Consider the following 12,057-nt stretch of genomic DNA (forward strand, 5'->3'; position numbering starts at 1 on the left):
TGCAAAGGTAATCCATTTTCTAATCTGAATTCAGTAAGTTACAAAATATTGCCTTTTTGACTTTAGATCTCTGTTCCATTTGCTTCTTTCAAATTTAAGCAAAACAACAAAATCAAACTTATTTCATAATAACCAAATTTTAACACTTTGTATTAATATAGCCTTTATACTTGCAGAGCCTCTCTTCACATGTTGGGAACATCATTTGATCTTCTATAATCACTCTATGAGATAGGAAAGCCAAAGGTCTTACTGTACTTTTAAAAATGAGGATTTGAGGGCCAGAAGGTCAGGCTTCATCATAGAGCCTATCATTATAATCTTGGCTTTTCTGGATGTAATAGAGCCCAGACTTAACTTTTGAGTAGTGCTCCTTTTTAAACATTTTGGAAACAGCACTAAACCTGGACCCAGTACATGCAAGAGTAGGATATGGCAAATATGACCATTATCACAGTGGTCCATTGTAAATGTGGACCAAGCTGCTTGAGCTTGTCTTTGAAAATAACATTTATTGATAGTATTTATGATCCTGACCATGCTAACTCCACCAGAATTTCCAAGAATATTCCTCACAACAAATGGTGAGGTAGTATTAATTCTTATCATTCCCTAGCCTCAAGTGTCCCTATACAGGAACATTCATCTTCAACTTTTCCACCCACTCCTGAACTCATTTAGAAGTTCCCATGAATCCCTAGCCTGTCAGTCTTACATTGGTCATGAGGAGTGAACAGGTTAGAGCTCTTCCTAAGTGGTCACTGCATTTGCCTCACCTCTCTTCTCAGGATGTCCAAGATCATGCAATCAAACATAGAGCTCCAACTCAGTGCTCTTTATAAATTGCTCTTTCACCTCCCTCTCTGAAAACACAGTTCTAGTTCTCCCCATGAGACACAGGACTTCATGGTGATATTTCTTCCCTCACCCCTGAGAGCATGTTGCTATTCAAAATACCAAAGAACAAAAGGAAATCAATCTGCTCACATTCTATTCCAAGCTTCCAAAGATGGCAGGTGGTGTATTATGTTATATCTGTTCTCTCAGAGTTCTGAGCACTTTGAAGCCATGGGGGAAGGCAATACCTAAGAGGAGTGTGCTTATATTTTCTGGTGTGAACTTTGGCTCTGCTGTTCTATCAGTAAAGGTTAGCAGCACTGGCTTGGTAAGCCAAAAGTTGAGGCAGTTCACTGATCTCTCCCTGTGTGTCTATTGCTGGACTTTTCTGGAACATTCAGTGCTTAATGACAAGACTGTTATTTTGAAAGTGAACGTTGAAAATAGAAACCATATTTAGGTTAAAACAGCCTTCATTTATTTTAAGTGCCTAAAAGGGCTCAAAAATCATTTGTTCAGTTTTTTAAAAAGAAAAATGATTCCACTTAAATATATATTTTTAATCAGCATACAATAAAAGTGAACTTTTTTTTACAGTAGAGCTGTATGAATTTTCTCTTGTGTGTTGAATCATGTAACTACTGCCACAGTCAGGATACAGAACTGTTTTGTGTCCCTCAACAGTTCCTCTGTGCTTTTCTGTAGTCAGTCTCATCTGCCATCCTGACCACCATGGTCTGCCTTTTCGAGAGTGTCATTTAAATGGAATGATACAGTAGATAACGTAGGTTGACGCGCCTCTGAGGCTCATCCAAAGCGTTTATCAATAACAATACATAAAGATCATTGTTCAAGGCTGCTGAATAATATTCTGTTTTATTGGATGCACCAAAGTTTGTTGATCCATTCACCTGGTGAATGACATTTGAGTTGTTTCCAGTTTGAGGCCATTAATAGTAGAGCTACTAAAATATTCATGTAGAGCGTTTTGGTGTAAACATAGTTTTTATTTCTCTTGGGAGAAATACTTAGGAGATTGCTGGCTCTATGGCAAGATGATGTTTAATTTTATACAAAAACAGCCACTGTTTTCCAGAGAGTCTGTACTATTATATATTCCACCAGTATGGGAGTTCCAGGTGCTTTGCATTCTCTTCAGCTCTTGGTATTTTCAATATTTTTTTAAAAATTTATTCTGAAACGTGTGTAATGGTATCCCATTGTGATTTTAATTCACATTTCCCTAATGGTTAGTGATTTTGAACATCTTCTCACATGTTTATGTTCTGCATATCCTTTTTCGTAAATTATCTCTTCATGACTGAACATTTTAAAATTGGGCTCTTTATATTATGTTTCCTTCAACTTTATTCTTCTTTTAAAATTGTTTCAATATTGTAGGGTCTTTATCCTTCCATGTAAGTATTAGAATTAGCTCATCGGTATCTAAAAATATCTTTTGATTGGAATTAACTAAATCTGTACATGTCAGTTTGGGGAAAATTGACATCTTCTCAATGTTGAGTCTTTCAATTCATGAATATGGTATATCATGTGGTTGATCTCTTGTATTATTTTCTGTTACAACTGTTACAGATTACTAGAAAAGTTACTTTAAAAGAATATATGTATTACTGCAGTTCCTGTGAGTCAGAAGGCCAAGCAGAATGTGATTTAGCTAGTTCTCTACTTAGGGTTTTACAAGGCTAAAAATTCTAGGCGTCAGCAAGGTTGTGTTCCTTTCTGGATGCTCTACAGATGAATTATGAAATATTTCAATTTCTCTAATAGTTATAGGTCTATTCAGGTGGTCTATTTCTTTTTCTTTTTCTTTTCTTTTTTTTTAAGTTTTGGTAGTTTATTGGTTTCAACATATTGGATTATTTTATCTAAGTTGTGGAATTTATGTAACTAGACTTTATAGAAAGATTTATTACACTTTTAATGCCTCTGTGATCAGTAGTCATATTACCTCTTTCATTTCTATTATTCATGATGAGTATCTTCTAGTGGTATATCAATTTTATTGTTCCTTTTAAATAACCCATGTTTTCCTATTTTAATATTTTTTGGTCTTTACTTATTATGGTTTCTTGCATTTTGCTTGCTTGGTTTATTTTTCCCTGCTTTTTTTTGTGGGGGAAGATTAGATCATCTACATCAACGTCTTTAAAGTTCTTTAATTCAATAGTTATCCCATAGGTACATATTGGGTATGCAGTATTTTAATTTTTGTTCAAATTCAAAATATTATCTAATTTTCCTTGGGACTTTCTCTTAAATGTCTGAATTATTTAGAAGTATATTTTTAAATTCTGAAGTGTTTGGAGACTTTTTGTTTTGGATGTCTTGTTTAATTCTATAGATAAGAGAATACATTCTCAATTACTTTCAATTTGTTATGGTTTGATTTATGGTACACGATATGACCCATCTTGGTGAATGTCCTCTGTATACTTAAAAAGAACATGCTGTTATTTGCTTTTTAGAGTCCCTAAAATGTTGCTGCATTCCCTGAGAAAGGCAGATTAGAATATGTTTCCTTCATTTTACCCAGAATTAGAGATTCTATGTCCCTTAGCTAAAACTTGTTTACTGATAAATATTAGATTTTGAAATAGCCTTCACAAGGATTCTCTTATGATTAAAAAATTATGAACTAGGGCTGGGGATGTGGCTCAAGCGGTAGCCCGCTCGCCTGGCATGCGCAGGTCACTGGGTTCGATTCTCAGCACAACATAAAAATAAAATAAAGATGTTGTGTCCACCAAAAACTAAAAAATAAATATTAAAAAATTCTGTCTTTCTCTCTTTAAAAAAATTAACTAGGTAAGAATTTGATGATTAAAATAATCCTGATTTCTGAATAAATGTTATTTCCTTTTCTGTAAAATAGTATAATTAATAGCTCATTGTGTCCTTCAAAGGTATGATTGTCACATTTTGAAGGTTGTACCAATTCAAAACCTACTCAAACTTTGTCAGTAAATTAGAGAAGGGAAAAGGAAAAAAATATGGATGAGGTCAGCAGGACTCTGGCAAGTGATTTGGTAGCAGGGTTGACCCCACATGGGGATGGCCATCTATAGTTCATGCCCTCATGTTAATGGCCAGGTTTTTCACTGGGCAGATGATAGCCAAGGGCATCTGTCAACCATGGCAGAAACGAAGCAAGTAATAGCAGTGTCATGGTTACAGGAGGTTTATCTGGTTGTGTCAGTCAGCTTTTCATCACTGTGACTAAAAATCCTGACAGAAACAACTGGGAGGAGGTGAGGTTTGTTTTGGCTCATAGTTTCAGACATCTCAGTTCATGGTCATCTGCCTCCATTGTTTTGAGCCTGAGGTGAGGCAGAACATGATGTCAGAGGGCCTAGTGAGAGTTTCTCAGCTCATGACTGCCAGGAAGCAGAGAGGAAAGGATTAGGGCCAAGATAAATTCTTTCAAGGTGCATCCCAATGAACTATTTTCTCCAACTGGGTCTCATCTCTCAGTAGTTCATGGAGCCCTCAGTGGATTTTTCCATTGGTGAGGTCAGAGCCCTCATGATCCAATCACTCCCCAAAAGCCCATCTCAGGACACATGAGACATTGGGAGACATTCTAGATGCAAACCATAACTTCAGCTTAGAACAAGACTTTACAGGGTACAATATGAAGTTTCTGGGAAGGAGAACTGACAACTACCAGGTGGAAGTTCTAAGCCTTGAGCAGACTGTATGAATATGGAGCTATACATGAAATTGGGAAACTGGGATAAATTCAGTCCTATGGACTGGTGGAGTGCCACTGTGGAGAAGAAATACTGACAAATGGTGACCCAAAGCAACACCAGCCTTGGGGCAGTAAACCTAGTTTCAGCTCATCACCTGCTATTATGACCAGGGATTCCAATAGTCAGGGTGATTCCGAGATAAAGAGGTCCTGAAGTTTATCAAGCTAGAGAATGCAGACCTTAGAAAATTCCACATACAGGGACAGATATTACAGTGCTGAGCACATGTTAATAAATCTTCGTTAACTTTTTTTTTCCTTGATTGTACAAAACTAAATACATATTTGCTACATGATCTAGGCATCTAAGTTGATATATTAGAAAATGATGTCATTAAATGTGAGAGAAGTACTAATACATAAGGTGGGACATATAGAAATGTTCATACAGTATATAAAATGAATAACACAGAAAAACCTAGCTGGGAATTCATTATATGTAGATTCCAGATATCTGAAGAGCAAGATCTGATGGGGCCCAAAACAATAATCTAAAGCTCAGCTATAGTTCAGAAACAGGGAGCCGTTGCATGATTAGGCAGGTTCCTTTGTTTTCTGACAGTTTTTCCATTTTTGACCCAACACCTCCTTACCCTAAGAAACAAGAACCAAAATTGTATTACTGTTTACAATAATAAAATTCCAAGGTTGAATGCAAGATGATTTTAAATGAACCAGTGTTCTCCAAGGAGTTTCAGAGCAGCCAACCGCCTCCTGCTAACCTTGGTACCTTAAGTCTGTCAAAACTAGCCCCTTCAATCACATTTCTTTTCATTGTGCTTTGTTTTAATTCATCACAGGGAAGGACTCATCCTAGATTTGTGTTTGCACATAGGTTACCTTCGGATTAGCTTTACCTTGGTGACCTCTCTGCTGCCTCTGGCGTAGTCCAGTTACTCTTGGGAATATCAATTAAGGTCCTCAATCACACTAATTAGAATGTCTTCTAAGTATTGCTTTAGGAGTTCAGCAGCTTATAAACAAGCAAATTGGGAAAATCTAGAGGTGTGCATGGGTTTTTAAAATAAGCCAAAGCAGTTCAGAAGGCCAGATGGTTTCAGTATAGCCAAGTAGTAGGGCTGAAATTACTTGTGCCCAGAATCTCCAATGAACTGTATAGTTGCTCTTGCTGACAAGGATTAATGCAGAATTATTAATTACTTTTATTAATGACTTGGATAAGGACATAGGTAGCATGCTGATCGAGTTTGTAGATGACACAAAGCTAAGAGGATAGCAATTACTGTGATAGCCTCAGGACCCAAGATGATTTCAAGACAGATTTTAGTGGCAGTCCATCCAATACATGCCTAACAGAGTGACCTCCATAAGGCACAACTTGATGATTATATCACTCCTCTAATCAGAAAATATTAATGATTCCCTATTTTCTATTTAAGTTAAATCCCAAGTCTTCAGTCTTCTCTTCATGGCATTGCCATGTTCTGATTCTAAAGCTCTCTCCTTTCCAGAAAATTCTTCTATAGTTCTTTTCTAATATCTTGTACTTGAGCCAAACTGGGCTATTTATAGTCTGTTTCCTATTTTTGTCTCATATTTTCATTAACTTTGAATATTATCTCCACCAAGAGTTTCTTTTTTACCACACTTTCTCTCTCAATTATTACCAGCCAAACCAGTTCTTGTTCAGTCAGAAAGAACCTCTTGTGTTCAGTCAGTGCCTGCTTCAGCTGCAGTCATCACTTTCCTTGCTAATCTTCAATAACATTTATTGTATCCTCTCTATTTTTTACCAATTTCTATTTTGTAATGCAGTTACTTTTTGTACACAGTTTAAGTCCTTGCTAGACTCTGCCTAGTGCTGTAACTTCTGTCTGATAAGTCTCTGCCTTTCCTAAGTGCCTGTGCATGTGTGTGTTTTATACACAGTTGATGACACTGAAGTGGTTTGAATGGAGTTTATTCTGCAGAGAAGTGCCTTTAGAAAAGGCTCTATATCTTGCTTGCTAGAGGCCCCTGCAGTTAGTTTATAGTAAATTGTAAACAGAAAATGCTCCTTACTGCCTTACTGTTTTTTTTTTTTTTGGTTATTTTTTTGTTTGTTTGTTTGTTTTTGTTTTTGGAAGCGCCCATGCCTTGTGTATGTTAGGCAGGTGCTTTACCAGTGAGCTACATCCCTAGCCCTTGATACATGTTTATTGAATAAATCATTAACTAATAGGGAACAGTAGATTTCCACAAAGTAATGGTGTAAATATTGGAAAGGAGTGGTTTGGAGAAGAAAGATACATTTAATCTCAGTAAAAGAGCTGCTTGTGTTATAATAAACCCTTTGTAATTTGTGTATGACTAGGCTAGAGAAGGAAGCATGATATGACCCACAGATTTTTGCTGATGTGTGACTAAGACAGGTGACATGGGTTGGAAGCTTACATTGTCCTTTAGGATGACCATACCTTGGACTGCTTGGCAGTACCAGTTTATACCTTATCTTTCTATGTAATATTCTTAAAAGTGGCCCATTTAATTGATGGTCTAGATCATGCTATTTATTGAATACCTCTTTGGCTGTATTAGGATGGTAGGTCCCTTTGGTTGTGAAACTTGGAGTATAGACTTTTTTGTTGTTGTTACTGATAATTAAAGCCAAGGACACTGTACCACTGAGCTATATCCCTACATTCCTAGACCTTTTTATTTTTTTTCCTCTGAGACAGGGTCTTGCTAAGTTGCTGAGGCTGGGCTTGAACTTGTGATCCTCCTGCCTCAGCCTCCTGTGCAGGTGGGATTACAGGCTTGTGTACCATGCCCAACTGCATCATAGGTTCTTTGAGATAACAGCTGTCAGCCTGATGTGGGTATAAATTCCCTTTCTGTCACTCTCCAAAAACATGATCTGGACAAGTTACCAAGACCTCTGTAAGCATCTTTGTATGGCTGTTTTCTTCAAAACAGATAGCAGAGGTCTTGAGCAGGGAATTTCTGAGTCATCTCCAGGTTTCAGGGTTTATAAACCTACAGAGGATTTACCAGTGGTCGGACATATCTAGGGTAGGAGGAAAATAAATTCCTTCCAGAGTTGTTAAATCTCTAGGTCTTCTGCATTAAAGGTCACACAACCAAATGCAAGGGCAGGGTTTCTGCTTGTTGGCAGCTTCAGCTGGTTATCAGTAGGAAGGCTAGAGATCATAGAAATTGGACTCCTGTCTCATCATCTGTCTCTTCCAGTGAGAAGAGTAAGAGCAGCAGAGCAAGAAGTTTATATATTTCCCCTTAATATAAATTCAGATTGTGGTGGACGACAGACTAAGTCTGCATCCAGGACTTCTAGATTTTCCATTCATCACTAAGAAGGAAAAGTACCTGGATCCTAAAATATTCTCCACTGGAATAGACCAAAGGACCTCAGAAAAGGGTAGGAAGATCAAATTTCTCTGCCAGAAATGTGACTCCTGGTCAAATATCCAGATGAAAATATATATATATATATAATGTAGGCAGTTATAGTTTTATGATTAAGAGAGAGTTCTGGAACCTGATAGCTGGTGTTTAATCACAGTGCCACCTATTTCTAGCCAAAAGATCTTGGTTATGTAACTTTGACTTGTCTGGGTTTCCTTATGTATATGTATTTTGGAGGTTAAATAATAAATGACAAAATAAAACCCCTATAATTGGTAGGCTCTAACAACTAAACCTGTTGGTATTATAAAACTTTCCTAGCAGCTCTCACTCTATGATCAGTATTCCTACGATCTAGTTTTTACTGTTTAAGCACTGGAGAGTAGCAAATGCTCTGCCTTACCTTTGTGTCTATCTTGACAGGATGGGACTTCGGTGGTGTGTAATGAGTCTCTGCTTCTATGGGATCCTGCAGGTTGATGCCTCAGGTAAGTGAATGACTTTGGACAATCAATTGAAGTTTAAGTCATGTTCAGGGCAATGTATCCACTCTTTCTGAAGACTAATTTAAAAGAAAATAATGTTTCTGTCCATTATCTTCTGTGGTAGCACAGAATCATAGGTTTGACAGACTTGTAGGAGGAATCATTGATGTCTCTAGTCTTCATGGACACAGGACCCTTTGGTAATGTGGTCCATTGTGTATAGATAGAGGACATTTTTATCACCTTCAAGACAATTAGAAGACTGCTTCGTTTCCCTTACCCTAGGACCAATGGGAAAACAAATGGCAGTGATGGTAGCACTGTCTATTTCTCAAGCTTGACCCTGCAGTGAGGAAGGCCTCAGTGGTTAATAGATAACTAAGACCCTAAAAACAAACCAGACACCAAACCAAAAATCAGAAACCAAATCAAAAACCAATGATGAGTTTCTGCTGTAATACTTCTTTATAGGAAAAAAAAAGGACTTGTCTATAGGCTCATTCTTTCCTGGGAGGTTACTTTGTAAGAGGAGCCAGCCAAGACCTTTACTGAGTTTGAATAAATGAGGAGCCATTATCAACCCGGATCATATGAATTCAGAGTTGGAAGGGCCTTGATATTAGAAAGTGCATATTTTGCCATCTCCTCTCATCTCCAGCATTGCTGTTCAGAATCATCCCCTGGTACTTCTAACTAGTGATCACCCATTGTATTTTTGGATTGATTGCATTTTTAGAAAGTTTTTAGTACAAACAGAAATTTTTCTTTGTCATTATCATACATGTTTTCAGTTCAGCTGTATGATTGAAACAGAAAATAGTTAATGCAATGTTTCTTTAAATTTAATACAAGGAATGTGGGGATCCTCATTTGAAAAAAAGATTCCCATGTATAATTTTTTTCTCCTGAATACCATGGACTATACTTTGAATATCTTTGCTTTAACTCTTATTCTATGTGAGAAGGCTTCAGAAATGTTGAATCAGCGATTATATAACTAGGACCCCAGTGTTCTGCAATATATAACTTCAACACTGCTTCACGTGGCATGGATTTGAGCCCTCCTACCAACCTGATCATCCTTGCTGGGTGCATTTCAGTTTTCTATGCCACTTAAAGCATTGTATTAGAAACCAAAAATAGCTCTAAAGGAGGGGTAATAACTAGGACAGAGCTGAAAGCTGAAAGTAGAGATAACTTCTAAACTTGTTGGCCCTTTGGGACTTCACAGAGGAAAGGATATATTTTAACAAGGGATGATATTCATTGAGATATACTGCTATATAGATGGTGTATACTAGAATCACAGCATTTCTTCTACTTGTTTGTGTTTCTCATTTGATTGTGACTGACTCCATGAGTCCTGATTTTTAAATATGGTATGTCAAGAGCTTTGTAATGTTTTGAACAACTAATAAAAAAATAATAATTATAAATAATAAATAAATAAATATGTTGAATATAACCCCCACTGTTAATTTGCTCTTGTTTGATTTAGTTCTGTTTGAATGTTAACTACTCACATTCCTTCCATTCTTGTCCATTTCAACTGAAACAACCCTGCCAATCACTTTTTATTCCTCTCCTGTCTTTCATTTTCTTCATACCAGATATTATTTCCTGAATGACATTAACTCTTTTCTTCTCTCTTCTTCTCCTACCTGTCCTCCTTCTGCTCCTCCTCCCCACTCTTTTTTCTCCCTAAATACCTGTTCTCCTCTTCTTTCTTCCTTCCCTCCCTCTCTTCATCATTCCTTCCTTCTCTTGGTTTTAGCTACCCGAGGGCACAGATTTGTCCATCTGTTTGATCTCCAAACATTTGGTATGATGAATGACACACAGAGACATAGTAGGTGCTCAATACATACATGTTAAATTGATGAATAAGTGTTCCCCCATATCTCCCTCTTTTTAATACCCCCTCAAACTGGCTAGCTTTATACTAGAAATGTTTAAATCCATACTAGTAATTCATTGTGGTTCCATGTTCTGCTTCACCTTTAAGGAAAAGGAGAGGTGACCATGTCTCTCTTGTTGAAAGATCAAAGAATTCTGAAGTTCTTGAGAGCTGGTTCCTCCTCAGTGGAACAGAGCTGCTTTTTTGAATGACCTTTACTGTAATCCATCCAAGGAGTGTCCCTTCCCCAAATGCCATTGGTAAAGGAGCTCTCTACCCAGGAACTGTGACTCATACTTCTGCCAGGGGAAGCTGACTTCTTGAATAAGATGAGTTCTCATTCCAGCCCCATTGAGTCACCATGGGAGCAGGAAACATGCTGTAATCCCCTCGGCCCATCTGGCACTTACTCATTTGCCTTCCTCATGAAGAGGTGTATTGTGTCTGCCTCAGGGCCGCACTTCCTAGTCGGAGGGAAAGGAGTCAAAAGGAAGCATTGTTGACAAAAATAAAAGGGGCAACTGACTGTGAGGAGGAAAGGGACCATTGCGCATCTTGAGGGATCAACCAAGTTCTCTGTGTGCGAAGGTATCGCTTTTTATGATGGAGATGCTGGCTGACCTGCTGGTCTTCAATGAGGCTCTCTGTGCTTATCTTAATGGAAGCATCAGTTTTTAAAAGGAGCAAAAAGAGAGAGAGTCTGAAAACCTCAAAGCACTCTACATGCATATGGGATTATTAAGAATCTTATCTGTTGTTTGGGGACTGTCTATGGAATCTCCCTTTAAAGAGAAGTTTCCAATTTTAGAAAAGGAACCATAACAACTTCATGGTTTAGTGGTATGCAGTGAGGCACGGCATTCTGACTTCCAGATATGGTCTTCTGGTAGAAGAACTATGATTTCTTACCCTCCAGGGGTGGGTTTGCAACATTGATATCTCAGGTAGTGACAAAAGCAAATAATATTTTTTTTAAAAAAATCATCATTATTTCCTTTTGAGGAATTAAATCATAGATAATTATAAAAATGATATATAATTATAATGTAGTAGAGTAATAATAATAAAGTTCCCTTTGTTTAAAAAGCAGTTTGCATTTTACCTATTCAATGTCATTTGGTTCTCACACCTAGATTATCAGGTGGCTGTGGCTATTAAACTCCCCTTTTTTGGATAAGAAAACTTAGAATCAAAATGGCTAAGTGAACTGCCCAAAGTCACACAGGTAATAACTTAGCATAATTGAGACTTCAACTCGTTTCTCAGTTCCCAAGACCCATATTATTCTTACTAGATATGCTTCTTTGAGGCCCTGGCATAATGTAAATAATTTAGAAAGAAGTCATGATCCATGGAATTACAGGTAATCATTTTGAAGGAGTCACAAGTAATCATTTTGCTAATTGTTGAGGAATTACTCAGTAATGGTTTTCTGTGCTGCCTAGACAAGGAGTGTCTTTACAGTTTCAAGACCTTTTCTTCGGAAGGAAAATCATGACAATCCTAATTTCAAACCTCAGTATTCTAATTTTTGCTTCTTATAGTATTTAGTACTTCCACTATTAAACTCAAAGAAGTTTCCATTTGCAACAATTAAAAAGGAAACTCTGGAGTCACCACACATTTCTCCTTGGTATGTTTCCTATTAGCTGCATGTTAGAAACGTAAACTGTTAAAGCTGCCTTCAGACTAGAAATAAA

General features: G+C 37.2%; 1 protein-coding gene across 6 annotated transcripts in view; it reads left to right on the forward strand.

Annotated features, from left to right (window-relative positions):
- Nucleotides 1-12,057, forward strand: part of LOC107154380 (interleukin 1 receptor accessory protein) — a 135,562-nt gene that overhangs the window by 33,418 nt on the left and 90,087 nt on the right. For all 6 annotated transcript variants that reach the window (XR_007347961.1, XR_007347962.1, XM_048804081.1 and 3 more), the window contains one exon: nt 8,399-8,463. Coding sequence is in view for 4 of the 6 variants with exons in the window: in XM_048804081.1 (XP_048660038.1) it covers nt 8,400-8,463 (64 nt within the window). In the remaining 2 variants the exon portion in view is untranslated. The remainder of the gene's footprint in view (nt 1-8,398; nt 8,464-12,057) is intronic.

This window comes from Marmota marmota, unplaced genomic scaffold (assembly GCF_001458135.2).
Source record: "Marmota marmota marmota unplaced genomic scaffold, marMar, whole genome shotgun sequence".
Classification (NCBI taxonomy): Eukaryota; Metazoa; Chordata; class Mammalia; order Rodentia; family Sciuridae; genus Marmota; species Marmota marmota.